The following is an 18,431-nucleotide window of genomic DNA, read 5'->3' on the forward strand; positions in this document are numbered from 1 at the left end:
AAATATCTCGTCACTACTCATTTTTAACACTGAAATTCTGTACCAAACCGTATGAACCACAATTTATGAATGTGGGTTCTGTTGGTTTGTCGGTTTCTTACCTTTGTCGTCTGCGCCTCGAGCCGGTACAGAAGAGATGTTCCTGGTCTCGAGGAACTGTCTCACCTTACTGCAATTGCTTTCCTCGAAGGTTCTATCGGAATTATCCACATTTTTGGAGGCAGCACTACTCACTAAAACCAGCAGCAGCAAGCTGAACGCACAACACGTATATTTACACGGCATTTTAAACATATTTTTTAAAGTTTATAACAACTTCCTCGACAGTAAACAATATTTATATACTGGAATACGAATGGAACGGCAAAGCGCGCGACGCGAGCGCTCTCGACGGACGACTAAACCAGACTGAACGGCGGACGGACGGTACAGGAAAGCCCTGTCCACGTCTGTACCACAGCTAAGGCATGCGCCAAACAAAATTATACTACCGAGTAAAAAAGTAGTTAAATAAAACACATAAAAACTTTTATGCGCATGCTAATGATTTGTTGCTTTTACTGAAAACAGTGAAAGGTGAACGGTGAGCGGTGGTGGGGGTACCCGCATTTTCGTGTCGATCCTGACTCGGTTTTACTCCGTCAAAGAAAATCCATTACGCGCCTAAAGAAGTTTCACTTCAAAAATATATTTTTTTATTATTTTACTCAATTCTAACTTCTTCTTGGGTTTTGAATAATGATGACAGTATCTTTCTACCTAGTTTGGTTTAGTTTTTTTTACTAACAACCAACCAGGGGTAGGCAGAGAGGACAGACCGCCAAAAAAACTGGCTCTTTGCACACACTCTTGCCTGATTCACATTCATACATACTCTTCTGTTATTCTGACATTACATAGCTCGACTCAAGTATTTGGTTCACCTGATCGTGCCATGTCTTCCTCAGGCATCCCCGACTTCTTCTATCATTCACGTCATACATTATTGTTAAAATCCTCTCTTCATTCATTCACTCTTCATGCCCAAACCATCTAAGCGTCCCTTAATCTTTCTCTCACCTCGCATTCTTTGCGAATCTCTGCGTTTCTCTTACGATCGTAGATGGTTATAAGCCTCATGGATCTCGTTTCCACAGCATTCTGTCTTCTTTCATCCTTCCTCTGCCAATTCCATGCCTCACTGCCATACCTCAGGGTAGGAATCAGCACTCAATTGTGGACTGCTAGCTTCGCTTCTTTCCCGGAGGCCCATAGATTTTCATTAGGACCTTTGTCATGTTGCAGAGTGTTGTTTAATAATAATGCCATGAGTAATGCAATGTATGTTTCTTCTCGGCAGAAATATTTAATAATATTGTACATTTTTAGGATTCCCAGCCGAGTGGAGGAGAGGCAGACAGAAGAAGAGATGCCTGGATACCCACCGATCAGGCTAAGAAGATACTTATTCAGGTAATTAAACCATCATACTACCCCAACTTCCTCTTCCCAATATCCTTCCCCTCCCCACTAACCTCCCACCTCACAACATACCCCAATTGGGGACGCCACAGTCAACTGGCTCATTAAAAGTGTTTCTGAAATGTAGGCAATAAACAAGAAACAAATATTGTTCCTTTTTAAAAATTTTATGTTATTACATTTAATTTGTAGAACTCCTTTTTAATTTTAAGTTTTTCTTTTGTATATTCAGCTAGTAGACCTCGCAATGCTTCGCTATTGCTAATTTATTTCTTGGGCGTCACCGACTTCTTCCATCATTCACTACTGTATACCACATGGTAACTGTTAAAAAACTATAATACATCGATTTAATGGTAAATAATGGTACTTATTATTCAATTTACAAAAAAACAGCTTATTTATAAACGAGTTCTGTTTAGTAATAATTATTATGCGTGACAGCTCTTTCGCCTTCTGAAGGCATTTCAAAATGTGGTGAAGCCACTTACGATGTATTTATATTATTTCTATTTAGGTACTTGTAATGAAAACAAATTGATTTTATTATTATTACCTATGCCATTATTGATTTCTGAGTAAAATAACGAAAATTATTAATAATTATCTTTTAAAGTTTCCCCAATTATTGTATTGTTTAAATTTGACTAAAGATCGTGAAAGTGCGGTATGTATTTTCAAATGAATAATTAGTATGAGTCGAGGGTTTATTTTTTCTGCATTATTATTTTACTAACATGTATTTTTGTGTTCTATAATAATTGAATTCGGCTTAAACGTATTTAGGAGTAGTGAGTGAATTATATTTTTTCGTTCATTCATCGCACTAGCTTCAGGATTATTAGAATTTTTAATAATTCCAACTGCTCTAAAAGAATGAGTTTACGGCCTTTATTTTGTATATGTAACGTAGTTGACTTATTATTATCTTTGATTTTTTATCTAGGAGATGTTTAGGAAATTGTAACTGTATTTTAAACATCTCAAAAAAACCTATAATGTCCCGATTTAAACCCGCAACTTAATATAGCAACGCTGTTTACAAACAAACATTTTCCGCGGCCGTGCTGACTACGAATGAGTAGATACTTCAGCGTGCCGGGGAGATCTTTGTATCCACCCGTCCGGTTCCAACGAGACCCTAGCCACTTATAGCAATCTTACAAGTGTTTCATTATGGTCATATTTTTATATTAATTTCTAGGCACAGACATCAGCAGCAGGATCATTCTTCCCTGAGAGGGATGTGCTGACAATGCCCGGTGTCATTTTAGAAGATGATTTGGTAAGCGTGACATTATTTCTTCACTTAACTTCAATCCTGCATATTAAATTAAACAAATAATATTGAATCAATGAAGATAATATTAACAACTCTCTGATGACGAATGTGAAACAGAAAAAAATTTGGTTGTATCTAGGAATTGAACCCAGGACCTCAGCCTTGCCGGGGCTTTCCTCTACTACTGAGCTAATTGTTGAAGGGATCAATGATGCTAGTTCCTCAGAGCATCTTCCATTGAAATACCGGTAAAACAAGGACAGCATTCCAACCTGACGCCTGTGCCTGTGATTGTAATTCGTTTGCCAAGAATGGGAAATCTATCAAACGGACTGCCCGTTTCTGCACAGAGTCAAGGGTTTTTTTTTCAAGTATTTTGGGGCTCCATACCAGAGGTGGCTGCCAAATTCAACAGTGGGACGCACTTGCGATTTGTACAGGGTTGACCCTGTTGACAGATATATTCTGTTTTGCTATGAAACCGTTTTTACAGGCTGTATAATAACTTGCCAGCTATTGTGTACATCCACCTACTAATACTCTGGTCTCTTCAAGACTCAGCTTTACTCCTTTCTTTCCTTATGGGAAACCCTCTGCACAGCGTTTCCGAAGATGATATAGACCTCGTAAGTGGATGTGAATCATTTGTGCCATTGCAGGAAGATGTTCTATACGACGTGGTCTCACATTACCTTGGAGAGGGGGAGGCAGTACAGCGGGGTACCCTGGGGTGCGAGCATGTGTCTCAGGATGAGAGAGGCTTGAGGGAGCTGATCCAGGGAGGGTGCTTCAGGGCTGCTGTCAACCTGACTACCAGGCTGCTTACTATATATGGTCAAGGTATGCCTATGATTGATACGTCATATCAATCAAATATATTTCAGTGCTCCAAACATCTAGAAAAGTAGAACTAAAAATTTTCACAACCCAGGAACATCGATTTTCGAAGAAATTGTAGTAGATTCAAATGTGAAGTTATGTTTGAATCCCGAAATTGACATTTGACTAGAAAAATGGCATAACTCAATGTTTAAACAAAAAAAATAGTGATGGCGCGTTTCTTCCGCATGGTTTTATATTTATTAAACGCTCAATAAATGACTTTTTTGATATTTTTGTGTATTTAAAAATACACTTTTTTTATGAAAATTATCTTGCTCACACAACATTGAAAAATAGCATATTTGAATATTAAATTACCTTGTTATAAAATGTAGAATCATTAAATTTATGATTTAGAATCATCTGTTTTCGGAAAGCACCACTAATTTCAATCTGATCTGTTATATCTGTTAATTTATAATCTGACCACGGTGCATACATGGTTATTTGTAATAGATAAATCCTTCTATCTTTTAGACATCTTGATTTTGCTATGTTAAGAAATTTGAACGATTACAGCACCCTCCATTTAATACCACACGAATTTCCAAGTTCTCTCAATTGTCCATAGCAGGACTATGTCATCCTGAATGTTGTGAGGCTGAAGAAAGAAGATTGAACATGTCTGTTTTCTGCAAGTCGTGTGTAGGCAAAACCGCCGACCGAATTATTATTATTCCTTTGTCGGGGCGTTGGAATCGTCGGCTCATATGAAAGGTGTTTAAGTCTTTCACCAGGGTGATACGAGTAATAATAATACAAGAGATAAGAGTATCTACCACTCATTGTAAACATGTTGCAGGGGTGGGCAGGGCAGGTCACCCGGGCAAGCACTCCCCGCGCTCCCTGCAGCTGTGGTTCACCCGACTGGCCCTGCTGGTGAAGATACACTCCTTCACAGCCGCCCAGATGGAAGCGGAAGCATTCGGTATGTTGGACAACCCTGATGTTTACTTCCAGGTGAGTGGACCACCCCTGTACACTACTAGTTCTGTGAACAGTTGACCGCTTGTCCATACTATAAAATAAAGTTGCAATCCGCGTCTGTCTGTTTGTGCGCTTAGTTTTTCTAACTACACAGCGGATTTTGATAGGGTTTTCACTATCATTTAGAGGACTTAACTCTAAATCATTCACGAAGTCAGGTACTTATTGATTTTGCTAACATTTCGGACAGCCGTGTAGTTTTCATCATCAAGGTGAATGTGTAGATTGCGGTGAAAAGTGTGTTTATCTATGTAGTTTCAGTAGCTTAGCATGAACAAATTTTCACTTGTAAAATATTATAATTTATGTACAAATTTAAAAAAATTATAATGTCTTCTTCTAGTTCTACCCTGATATGTATCCCAATCGCACGGGATCCATGGCCTGCTTCTCTTTCCGACTCCTGGTAGCGGAGCTACCCATGTACCTGAAAAAACCCGATGTCGCCATTGCCAGACTGCATCTTTTGCTCGGTGTTGTTAGAAAGGTAAAGCATTTTCAATAAAGGGCCGCAATAAGACAAGCGGCTTGTAGCAGTCCATTTTGGGCAGCATAAATGCTAAATGCTGTTCACTAGCTGTGAGGCGGACAGCACTGTACTGTTTACCCGGCAGCGCTCTACTGTCGAGCCAACAGCATTTCTAGTCACTCTAGTGAGTTCAACCACGGAACTTCAAGAGGAAGCACTTCTCCTTGTTCTCTTATATAGAAGAAGGCGTAGGAAGCGCTGCGATTGCTGGATTCATCATATTTTGAAATTATGAAAAAAATATGGATATTTTCATATCTTGTTTACACAATGTTTCAATAACGACAATATGTACTGACAAAAATATTAGCTGCCGACTCGACAACATGCTGACAACTCATTATGTGTTGTGGATGAGATTTTTGTAAGAAAACTGCAGACTGCTGAGATGCGATTGCATCATTCAATAAATGTGTCGGTATCAAAATCCCCATCACCTGTTATACCGAGCAATGTTTTAAAAAGTTGAGCATGGTGAGGCGCACTAGCGAGGCAACAGCAGCTGCCGGCTCGACAGCATGCTGACAGCTCAAACTGCCGAGATGCGATTGCACGGAGCCGACAATATTGTCAGTTGTTGACAATGTTGTCTGCTACTAGCTGCTTGTCTATTATGGCCCTAACTTTACTTTTACAGTGAAATAATTGTAAAAACCTAATCTACTTAAACCTAGGTCATTAGTGTTTTTTTTTACCGGCCCTTAATACTAGCAACCAAATCTTGTAAAATTATTGTGAAATATAATACTTTGAAACCCAAACATAAATACATACATACATTTATCTATTGTTTTCCACGTCAATTTCTATTTCATATTTTATGTACTGACCGAATTAAGCATTAATTTATTCAACAAATGGGTGAAGTAAGAATTTTTGAATTTTGAAGTAAGCTTGTTACATATTTATTCCAGATGATCAAGAACCTCAAGTCCTTAAAGTGTGAGGTCGGCTCAGACCTGGAGCTGTCTGCCCAGGACAGACAAGAGTCCCTCAAACTGTGGTCCGGACGAGAAGCGCGCATTCAGTTCTCTGTCGTCAACTGTGCGCTGCAAATGAAGGTACGCATTGTTTTATGTGCATATTTCTTTCAATGTTTTATCCGGTTAATTGAGTTAAGTTAGTTGGCATCAATATTAATTTGTTTCCTTTTCCCTGCTAGGACTACTCCCTGGCCATTCAGCTGGTGGAGAGCATGGCCGAGGACCCCATGTGGGCCCCAACACAGGCTAAGGCCCTCTACTCTGCCTTGGGGCGCTGCTGTCTGCAAGCGGGCCACGTGCCGGGGGCAGAGGCCTATTTCAGGAAGGCCACCCAGATACGCTGCACTTTGTGAGTTCTAATAAGGCTCGAGGCCATTTTTTCACTGCTACTTGAATAATAGCAACATAATCCCTTTGTATGACAAGCTATTCGCTGCGAGAGACTCAACTAGTAGTTAATAAATGTAGCGGTGACAGTTAGAACATGTTCATTTCTATTCGCCAGAAACCATCTCACTTACTACACAGCTACTATTGTATCCTATACAGACTAGTATATAGTCGCTACTACTTAATCGCAGTTCCTGTTGTTCCCTGTGACTGTCTATTAGCAGCTACAAGAAGTCCCACGTGACCGAACGTGTAACACCTCACAAGAGCCCCTCTGTCTGTAGTTTGCAGAATCTAGTAAAGCGATAATTATTCATTGTGCATCGCTTTCGTTGGAAATACAATGTGTTTCGAAAGTAGCATCTGACAAATTTTCCAAAAGTTTGGATGACATATGCACGAGACAACGAAGAAGCAACAGATTTATATTCATATGGGTGGAATTTTAAGTATGAAGTTTTATTGGAATGCTGTTCAAAAGTGTGATATTTTTCTCATAATGAGAAATAAGAGTGATTATATTTGTTTTCAGATACCCGGAGCAAGATGTGAGGGAACTGGTGGACCAGTCTCTCCTGTCGGTGGCGCAAAACGCCTTCACCGATGCCTACCAGTGTCTGGTGAAGGCAAATGAGGTGGATCCTGCCAATATTATGGTATGTTGACTTTTTCGTTTAGAAGTTAAAATACTCCAACTACAATTTGGGGATGTCCCAGTCTATTAGGTTCGCCTTAACGTTAATTTGTTATTTCAGGTGCTTAACAACATGGCAGTGTGTCTGCTGTATTCCGGCAAGCTAAAGGAGGCCATCGCAGTGATGGAAAACGCAGTCAACTCCAACCCCAGCCGCGGTCTTAGCGAGAGTCTCCTTCTGAACCTTTGCACGCTCTACGAGCTGGAGTCCTCTGACACCATGACCAAGAAGATGTCCCTGCTGAGGCAGCTCTGCAGATACAAGTCCGATACGGTCACCAATGTCCCCATGTGCTTGAAACTGCAAATGGCTACTAATTAAAATAATTGATTTAAGTTGTACAGTATTTAATAAAGATTTATTGCATTTGAATAATTATTGTTTGGTTTTTACGAGTCTGTAATTTATGCATCTTGTTTATATTTTTATAAAACTCCGCACTGGCATACGTCAAGTTGCCGTGTGGAGGGGAGGGTCTCTTTGAGGAAAGGAAGGAGTGAAACCAGCCAATCATTCCACAGCAAAGCTGTTGAGTCCTAGAATAGTAGAAACGACCCGTTCTCATGTGGAAATGTCGGGAGTGTACAAACGGGTTCCATGATATTTCATCAAAATGAAAATTCAACACACCTTAAAAAGTGATATGGAGTCATTAAAAGTGATGAAACAAAAACCAGGTTTAATAGTTACCCTTGTAACCTAGTTTTGTTTCATCACTTTACATGACTTCATATCACTTTTGGGGGGTGTGTTGAATTGTCATTTTGATGACATTCCCGGTAACCGTACAAATGTTGGGCGTACATTTTGTGACTGCACAGGTGTCTACAAGGACAGCATTCTCACCTAAGGTTTTTGTATTCTAAAGATTATTTTACATAGTGTCTTACAAAACTGAGTAGTACATATTCAGTTTGATTGTAAGAAATCTCTCATTTTTACGATTTTGCAATATACAAATGTATTATCTTTATTTTTTCCATTAGGTATACGTTTTCATGTTCTACGGAGGAAGAAAGGCCTGATTTTTCTTTTTATTTTAAATATAGATGTCTCTTTTTATGTCTTCAGGTAATTCGTTAAACATTTCATGGATTTTATGCCTCTTTGTTCTATCTCCGTACACATTTTGTGATTTGTTAATTATAAAAATTTCTGCTTCTCTATGTCTAGTAGGGTAATTGTGGTCAACATAGAGGAATCTATCAAACACCGTTTCTGCAGTCAAGTATTTTTCCTGGTACATATTTTGAATTGGTATGGTTTATAAGATGGGAGAAAATAAAAGCTCATCATTTGACATTTTATGCCACATTTAAATGGCAATATTTATTGATACAAAAACACAGAAAATGTACAATTTATTTATTACAGCGTTTCATTTTTGACAATAATCGTAAGATGAACAAAATAAAATGTTGCTGGTTTTATCTGCAATTGCCTTTGACTTATGTCATGCGTTCTTCCTGTAAGAATTTAATATCATTAGTCAATACATAACTTCAAATTTTAATCAAATCTTAAAACGATATGCGCTGCAAATTTATCGAAACATTTGAAAATAATTAGATTGAATATTGAAATTTTAAGATCATCAATTTTTTTACAAAAGTTCGTTAAATGTCTGAATATGAAGTTATTACGAAGAACTGTTATTTTCAAGGCATATTCAAAGGCAAAATTTTGACAACTTTATTGTATGTTCATTATAGTTTTGTCTTCACAAAAACCTTTGTTTAGACCAAGTGTTATGTCTATCAGAAAGAGAAATGTAAACTGTGAGCGATATTGTATGACGAGGGCGTTTTTAAACAATTTATCATCAAATGCAAATTACTAATAATCAATGTTTGATACGATTTTAGGTATGTATTTCCAGATAACTCTTATACAGTTTACATGAAACTATAATCAGTAACACTAGTGATGGTTTTAAATAACCCATACAATGATAAATCCTAAAAGAAATAATATTATTATTATCATTTAAGCAAATTATAATACTTATTTACTGAAAGGCTGGATAATAGATACAATAGTACAGAAATTCCAAACTCCACAAGGAAAAGTCTCACAACCGTATTGAACTATTATTATAGTTGATTTACCATCGTTTAATGTCCAAACTAAAGAAAGAAATATATTGATTTCTGTGGGTGCCACACAGCTATCTTATAATATCAAAAACAAATTTCAAACGATTTAAATCTAAGGAATCTAGCGAATTTATGTATAAATCTATTCACAATACATAATTACCACATCTTACCATGGATATTTCACTTAATATAATTGCAATTTAGTTGAGGATTCATTGTGATGAAAGTGCTCATATTAGAGTGATATTTGGAGGTATTTCACCACCTCTGAGTAATCTAATGAACTACTCGTCGAGTAAATGCCTTTTTTACTCAACAGTTTAGTGCGTGATGGTGGAATACCCCCTAAAAGTATTAAATTCGCAAATCAGTTTTCAATATCTTTATTTCAATCAGTGTTTGTACAATGGTAAATCAACGATTATAAAATGAAACATTAAAATCATCATTGTAGACAGATCTCTTTATAACATTAATTACTACTATTCTTGTTATGCCATAACTGTGATGTCGCCTAAGGAAAGTAATAGACAATAGTTGTATCAAAAATAAATAAGTGTCCTCGAAAACCAGTGCTAGATTACTAAAAAAACTTTATCAGAATAGACGTCTCAAAAAATATTTATTGTTCGGGGGAAATTATATAAAATGATGGCATCGTTGTAGAATACAGAGAGACTCATTGGGAAAGAAAAGTACTAAATAAATTCTCAGTAGCATAACTAAATGGGTTGGGTTCTCTCGTGGTAGATGTATTTATGACAGGTTCGAGAGCCACACAGTGCAAAAATACCTTCAAAATTGGTTGTTCCATGTGTATTAGGTTTGACTGGCATTATCAAAACGAGCTTTACAACTGTCGAAATTGACATAGACAAATGATCCAAGTAGATTTGGATTGAAATACAAAATAACTAACAGTATTACGTGTCCATTGCTGAAACTTGTAACGACTCGTGTAACTCTACGAAGTGAAAAGAGTGTGAACGTTTGTCTAATATCTCTTCTTCAATACCTGTTAATCTAGTTTCACACTGGCGAATTAGCAGCGCGATTCAGCCACGTACATCATTTTGTATATGAATTGCACGGCTATACACATTAGCGACTTTTCAATTGATTTAAATGGTAAATGAAATTACAATCCATTGACTATTATTCTGCTACCCCAATTCATAGTATAATAAATGTTACATGTGGGACAATTATGTCAGGTATTTGACTCCGCGCGACAGAGATATTGTAGGAGTATAAAAGCATGTGTATTAGTTTTATCTCTCTCTCACATCCGAGCTTGCAATTATTATACATTATAGTTACGATTCGTAACCTACTTCCAATTATCGACATGGCTTGGATCTTTGCTATATCTTCGTGCGAAATATCAATTCAAATAATTTCCATTGTTGTCTAAACAGAGACGGAAAGAGTGCCATATATTACATCGAGGTTTATTACCTGTTGATGATGTATTCCACCCCTGAAAAGCCTTTCAAAGTATTCTATAACGTTGCCAAAAGCATAGTTCAACGAGAAGCGAATGGATTGTATTAATGAATCGACAGTCAGAATTATAAAAAAAAAAAAAACAAAAAATATAAAATTCCAAAAAGCATAATTTAATGATATTAACATGAGATGTAGGATTTGCAGCATATTTATAAATTTATTAAATTTTATATTGAGAGGATCAAAAAAAAAATTTAAAATGCTGTTTGAAATTTAAATGTTATATAACTTTGAGTAGTCGTTATTATTATCAAATTTGAATACAACTTTGTACAGCGCTCAACTTCAGCGTTAAACTTGTACCTATGTTACATTTATACATTGAAAGCTTTATTAATAATTGGGAACTACGTATCTATCTAACTATCAGCTTACGTAGCGGATTAAATTGTGGTTAAAATCTGGCAATTGCTGGGAGAAGGACGGATATTTAAATCTGAAATTGTTTCAGAGCTGTCGCTAGGGATGCAATGAATCTGTAAGGCAAGAAAATTAGGCCATTGAGATGCGAGTTTGTCACATTTATCAAATTATCGCAAATAAAGGTGGAGTTAAAATTGAAAATAAGGTGGTTTTATTTGAGATTTTCACGACTAAATATTAATTTCACGATTAAATAATAAATGTTTGGGTTATTTTGCCATGTTGCGCTTCCTCTTTCTTTAGCCAATGTTTCGGACAGCATTACAGTGTCCTACATCAAGGCAGATGTGTAGATTGTGTTTATGTATGTAGAAGCGATAGTGCGTGAATTAACGTGTCCACACGATGACCGAATTTTCACTCACTTCTAATTGTTTTTATCTCAACACGGTGTGATAGAATTAATAATTTAAGGTTGTGTCTCAAATTACATCACAATAATGATTGATGACCTCAAACTGATGATCAGCGCCATCTAGAAGTTTACAACGGTTCCTGTTTAATGCCAATTTTGGCCCTTTGCAGCTTTTGATTAAATTGTGATCAACTGTCAAGCATTTCAATCATGTTGTTACGTTTGTCACTTGATCACAATTCGATCAATAGGTCTAACAGGTGGAGAATCAGATGATCGCAATCCGATCAAAAGGTCTCACAGATAGAGAATCAGCTTTTAACAGGGTGTCAAACGTCATTAATTCAAAAATGGTGCCGATTATCGATTTGATGATTATCAAATGAAGTCATCAGCACATCTCAGGTGTGGGTTATTATTAGCTGAGAAAGCCAGACAGATTGATAACAAGGTAATTTGGGTTTATATATAATTATTATTAGGTATGTATTGAAAACAAAAAGAAGTTATATTAATTATCAAAATGGCGATAGTATGTATTGTTTGTAACAAAAGCAATTACCAGATTTTAATCAGTTGAATGTGTATACGTCCTAGGTACAGATATCGTATTACAATATGAACAGTCGCTATAATCAAATGAAAAAACATCAATTATTGCCAATCTTATACTGTGGCAGTCTACGAGTGTTCGGAAGCTAATTCATTATTGCAGTGAAACCTTTCTTACCCTTATTCATTATACACCATCAATATGAAGAAACAAAGAGAATTGTCAGAATTATAAAGTCTCTCCTACATTAGTAGAATTGTTTCTTCTCTAGAAATCTCGTTTGTCAGAATACTGCAATGACAATTCAACAGGCCATTGCGGGTACTGACTCATAACATAACCAGTCAGTATTCAAATTGCTTGCAATTTCATCGTACTAGGCTTAAAAATAGACATTATGCTATGAGGTAGGATTTAGCTAGATAGAATTTTAACTAAGTCATTATTCAAATTTGCAAAAAAATTACTCTTGCTTGTCAGATTTTTAACAAAATTACGATTACCTAAACAAATAGAAAATGCAATACAGTTAGGATGAAATCTTGAATGTTTTTTTCTTAACCAGCGAATGTAAGTTCCAATAGATATTATAATGACCATAATTTATTAAAACTCATTAGTTTTTCAGGTTTGATCAATAAATTGGACACTTTTTATAACGCAAATAATTTGAAACCGATTTATTCATGAAGACAGTTTTCAGTTTATTTTGATAAAAATTATCTCATGGTGTCTTCGTGTCTTGTCTTCATTCGTATCGATTCACCTCCACCAAATTCGCGCATCATTTTTTAATATCAGAAAGGCCTCACTGCGTTTTAAAACTAAATCGCATTAGGACGAATAGAATGACATTGAAAATACACAGTATAATTGTGATTAATGGTGGATGAGCATTTTTATAGTAAACAGGACATGGTTATGAATTAAAATATAAGAAATTGATGCAAAAATCATATTTTATATTAAAAAATAAACTTAAATTATTTTACTACAAAATTGACAAAAATGATACGAAATCATTTTTTGAGCATCATATCCAACTTATAATAATTTGAACTAAATTAAAAATGGAATCACACAAAAAAAAAACTTGCTTACATTGAAATAAAGTATTTAAAATTGAATGAGTTAATTTATATAAATCAAATCACACTTTTTGTTTAGTAAAAATATATAGATATTTCTCAATAAGAAGCCTAGCAGAGCTTAAATATATTATTAAACATGTAAACTAGTTCGTCCTATCATCCATTGGTGTTTTAAATCTATTCCTAAAGGTGTTAAGATTGTCAGTCCAGCCAAACTTCTATTTTGCGAAATATCTACATACTTTGTAGGGACCGAAGGGGTTTGAGACAAACTCAAGAATCTAATGGACATTTTTCTACCAGAATTCAGTGATGACGGATGATTAAGATTGAAAAATCTGGTGTTTCAATATGAAAAACTATTTTTAAAATGACCGAGATAAACTGATTTGAAAGAATACTGTTGTCGCTAATCATTTTGACACCGAGGTCACATTCAGGTCAATGAAATTAAACATCTCTTCAAGAACGAATTTCACGCAAAGTAAGAAAATAACCTTATTTCTGGAACACAGACAATACGCTTCCATTGATTAATCTGCTAAGTGCGACGGAAAAAGCTCGTCTCTCGTGTAAATTTGAGAATAATATACATCATGTCCTGTTTGAGACAAATAAGCCCATTTCACAGTCTTAAGTTAAAAATGAAATGAGAGTAACTCCTTTTAATCCTTAATCTACAATCACCAGTTTCCCTAAAGTTCTCCAGTGAAGAAACTAGGAAACTCGTTTGCTTAATTAGTAATTTCACGTAAACACTAAAAATACTCGGGTTTTAATATTCCCTTCTCATCGAATTGTCAATAATTGTTCACATTTTAAAGTTTAACTTTTTCAGTTCACAGATTGTTCATCTTGTCTTCCGTTCCTTTATCAAAGAGAATAATTATTATTTGTTCTAAATTACAGTAACATTTAAGTATTACAATAAAGTAATTGTTAATGCATTAAGTAGCGTTCTACTCGGGAGATTAATCTCATTGATTCAATGAAATTAAATACATCGTCAGAGAGCGGCAAATTCAGATATATATTAGAGAAAATCATTATTTGATCTTATTGAAAAGATTGTTTGTAATATGAATTTATAATGTCTACTATTTTACTGAAGTTAATCAAGTATTCTTAAATAAGAAGCCGAGGGAAAATGCTCACGAAGAGTTGATACACGGGGCTTCGCTCGTCATTGTTAGTGTTAGCGTAGGTGGGAAAAAATAATAATATTATTAGATAAACTAAAACTAATATCCACCTTTTAACAGGAAAATAACCTGCCGCAATTGAGAAACGAGTATTCTATAAATCTAGCTCACTCACTATGCACAAATATCAAGACGGCCAGCATCTTAACAAGCGATCACTAATTACGATTAGGCAGACCATCGCTCGAAGAAGGAACACAAAGAACAAGAACAGCTGGAATCATAAACATGTGAACCACGTTACAGATCACGTCATCTCTTCGTCGGCGGGAATATTCACTATGCGCAATCAGCCGTAACGCTGACAATTCACGTCCCCGTTTTGGCTGATACCGATCCGCTTGATGAAATCTTCTTGGAGCATAACAGTCTTCATGATGTTGGGGGAGATGTTGTTGTAGATTTGCTGGTCGTTCCGTTCCGGACACATGGTGCCGTAACCTCCGTCCATTAGCTGCGTCCCCGGCTGGTCTAGGGCTGACCAGTAGGCCTCGCTGGGAGAGGTCGTGGAGGCTCCAGGGGGGGCCGAGGCAGGAGCTCCCGTATACCTAAAGTAAGGGTTCTTAAGATCTAACGTGTTGGAAGAACTGATTGTAGTGCCTTCTAATACAAGGTCCATGGTCACGTCGTAACTCTGTTTCTTGTTGGCCAAGAGGAGCACGCGCCCTGTCATGACCTGTCCTTGCTTCACAAAGATCGGGGTCTCCAGGAGGCAGCGGACCTGGTACCAGTGCGTCAGGGGTTCCGTCGGCGCTGTAGACAGCCACACGTACTGGGTGCTGCCGGCAAAAGCCACGTCGAACCAGAATGCCAAGCCGTGGCAGGTACCCGATTGGAGAATATGGAACTGCAAAGGAATCTCTAATCTGTGCAGATCTGACTCTGTTGCTTCTAGGAAGTCTACAACGTGACGCACAGATTTGGACATGCAGATGCGTATATCAAACGTGTCTACGATAGGCTGTCTGAAGTATTCCTTCATGGCGGCCGTTCTCAGAGAACTCAAGTCGACACCGTGGAAGCAAGTCTGGTACCAGAAGTTGGCCTTGTTGTATTGTTCCATGAAGAGAGCATCGTCTGTGAAGGGAGCTATGTGCAAGTCTCCCCGGGAAGGGAACATCTTCCCTCCCGGTGTCAGCCACTTCTTGGCGTGCAAGTACGTTTCTAGCATACGCTCGTTGTACAGCATATAGCCCATAGGTTCAGATATGATGACATCTACCGACTCTGGAAGTTCTATTTCTTCTATTTTGCCGGCGACAATCTTGACTCTGTCGTGCAGGCCGTTGGCGTTGACAAGTATCTGAGCGTGATGCGCCATGTTACTCGCTTCGACGGCGTACACTTTCTTGGCTCCAGCCTGGGCGGCGAAGAACGACAATATGCCGGATCCTGCGCCAACGTCTAGCACCACTTTATCCTTGAAGTCCAGGATGTTGTTGAGAATAGCTCGCTGGTAGGTACTGGTCCGCACATAATCCTGCATCATGTTCTGCTGTTGGCTCAGAAAGCCGTAGAACTGGAAATACTGCATGGCCGACGAGTCCTCGGTTCTCACGGTAAACATGGACGAATTACGGCCAGCCTTCACGTCGGTGATCAATAAATGAAACTTTCGCGTGTCGGCCTCGCAGTTAAACTTAAAAAACAGCGTTTCATTATCAATTGTAAATATGTACGATTGAGCGGCGACTCGGGAGCACTCAGTCTGACTGTAGACGGGGATCTCGAGCAATTCCTGGGCGAGGACGGGGTCGGATCGCAAAATCTTTATTGTCAACCCTTGAGGATCGTATTCTACGCTAACACTCGTTGGAAAATTGTATTTCGGTGTTAATCCGCCGTCGTTATTGACCGCCGAAATCGTGACGGCGCGAAACATGTTCGCCATTTTTAATGCTTTTTGCGGCAAGGAAGTGGGACTATTGGAAATGGCAAACAAAGAACATTACCGAGACGACTTCACACCGCTCTCGGCCAATCAGCTATCAGCGCCATCTGAGTATTAGAGGAACAGACACCATGCTCCCTTGTCTGTGGTTTTTAACTGGGGCTAGTTGTGTCATTTTAAATTTTACTAAAAACTACTAATTTTGCCGGCATAACTATATAATAAACTAACTGACGTGTACCCGGCGTTGCTCAGAAACTTTTCTCTACTTAATATAAATAAAATATGCATGCATTATTCCGGAATAATATATCCGTTAGAAGAACTAAGCGTACAAACAGGTAGACGCTAGCTACTATTATTAAAAAAGATTTTTAGCTGACTAAAAAACAATCGCAAGCGAAAAAGAATGATTGTTTTAATTGAACTCCATAATATGGGGGGTGGCTCTGGGGGCATTATGTTTTTATCCTCAGGGCCTATGTCATCTTTGGGTATGCTGCGCTGAGGATAAATTATTGAAAATTTTTTTAAATGATAATAAAATACTATAATATATCAGCAAGGCGCACAATTACTGATTTAGTTTGTCTTTTCAAAATAGCGAATGGCAAATTAGACGCCATGAATTTAACGAACCTTATTAATTTTCAGGTACCTACGCATAAGACAAGATACACTGGTCTCTATAATGTTCCAAAGTCTACTAATTTTTTTTTCCAAAATTCGCCAATTCAGAGGCTACACAGACTAGGTAATAAGTATAGTTCAATCGATGTTTACCGCCACCACTACAGTGACCAAACTAAAAATCAATATATTAGAATATTTGTAACTAATCTACTAAATTTCTTTTTTCTTACACGCACACTTTATCTTTATATATTTTTTTCTATATTCTATAAAACAACCAATTGGGCGTAATAAATGTTTGTTGATTATAAATTTGCTTTTCAACAAACCATACTTATGTTAATGTTCTGTATAATACCCAATCTGGCATTATAAAGACTTGTTAAATACTAACATGCTTAGCAATAAACAATTCATATTTATTTTACTAAATATTGTTCCGTTACTACTTTCAAAGTACCTTGTACTTTTATTTTTATATTATTTATTGAAAAACTATTACTTGAAAGTACAACAACTTTCAACGATAACTAGTATTGTACCTGGTTATATTGTCCGTATTTGGCATATTGTGCTATGTAATATACTCATTATTGTACTCCTGATCAGCTTACCTTAAACATTGTATTCATGTAAAAGCCTTCATATCGTGAATAAATAAATAAATAATGTTCTAATAAAACTCTTCTTGGAATTTTCAATGACGTGCCGGCAAAAAAAATCGAAAGGTCCATTACTTCTCAGATGCACTGAGAGTTTATGGAACTTTACGTTTTTACGAGTAGGTACTTTTTAGGACATTTATATTATTTTTAGGTATATTCTTTAGGACATTTTGGAATATTTTTGGAACATTGTTACTGGATATGACTTATTCCCATGTTTGTGTAATGGTAAAAAAAACTAAATTTCATCAATTATGGTAATAATTAACAAAATGCTGTATGATTACCATAGTTTTAAGCAAAATTGTACCAGTCTGAAAATTAAAATGATTGTCTGACATCGAAGTGAAATAAATTTTACAAATTGGCTTTATTATATTTGATAGATTTCCACTTTTCAGCAAGATATTCACAGTTGAAACAAGTAGATATCTTAAAAACTCCATTTTCCCACAAAATGCACTTGATAAGTGTAACGTTGTTTGCCTAACATTAGGCGTTTACAAATAAAAGTAATGGCTGTCGTCTAAACCTTGTTCAATGTATCTTTTTGTTAAATTTGTTCATTTAGGTATCCTCGTATAAGTTCAATTTGTTACTCATTTAGGTATCCATATATAATTTCAACATGTTACTTTTAGGTATCCATGTAAAAGTTCAATTTTTTACTCATTTAGGTATCCATGTATATGTTAAATTTGTTACTCATTTAGGTATCCATGTAAGAGTTAAATTTGTTACTCCGTGTATAAGATCAATTTGTTACTCATTTAGGTATCCGTGTATAAGTTCAATTTGTTA

General features: G+C 36.6%; 2 protein-coding genes across 4 annotated transcripts in view; one reads left to right on the plus strand and one right to left on the minus strand.

Annotated features, from left to right (window-relative positions):
* The window catches only part of LOC149410412 (trafficking protein particle complex subunit 12), an 11,064-nt gene extending 3,516 nt beyond the window's left edge, over positions 1–7,548 (plus strand). For all 3 annotated transcript variants that reach the window (XM_089648754.1, XM_089648753.1, XM_089648755.1), the window contains exons 3-11: positions 1,369–1,452; positions 2,666–2,746; positions 3,403–3,583; positions 4,428–4,585; positions 4,956–5,099; positions 6,056–6,202; positions 6,304–6,473; positions 7,047–7,170; positions 7,270–7,548. In XM_089648754.1, coding sequence (XP_089504880.1) covers positions 1,369–1,452; positions 2,666–2,746; positions 3,403–3,583; positions 4,428–4,585; positions 4,956–5,099; positions 6,056–6,202; positions 6,304–6,473; positions 7,047–7,170; positions 7,270–7,530 — 1,350 coding nt within the window. In that variant the 3' untranslated portion in view covers positions 7,531–7,548. The remainder of the gene's footprint in view (positions 1–1,368; positions 1,453–2,665; positions 2,747–3,402; positions 3,584–4,427; positions 4,586–4,955; positions 5,100–6,055; positions 6,203–6,303; positions 6,474–7,046; positions 7,171–7,269) is intronic.
* Positions 7,549–8,523: 975 nt separating this feature from the next.
* Art4 (arginine methyltransferase 4) lies at positions 8,524–16,341 on the minus strand. Its single transcript, XM_089648843.1, has one exon. It carries the CDS (start codon positions 16,330–16,332, stop codon positions 14,731–14,733), a length of 1,602 nt encoding a protein of 533 aa, XP_089504969.1. The 5' UTR covers positions 16,333–16,341; the 3' UTR covers positions 8,524–14,730.
* Between the last annotated feature and the right edge of the window lie 2,090 nt (positions 16,342–18,431).

Source organism: Hesperophylax consimilis, chromosome 28, assembly GCF_061612785.1.
Source record: "Hesperophylax consimilis isolate HC1 chromosome 28, BYU_Hcon_1.0, whole genome shotgun sequence".
In the NCBI taxonomy this organism is placed as follows: domain Eukaryota; kingdom Metazoa; phylum Arthropoda; class Insecta; order Trichoptera; family Limnephilidae; genus Hesperophylax; species Hesperophylax consimilis.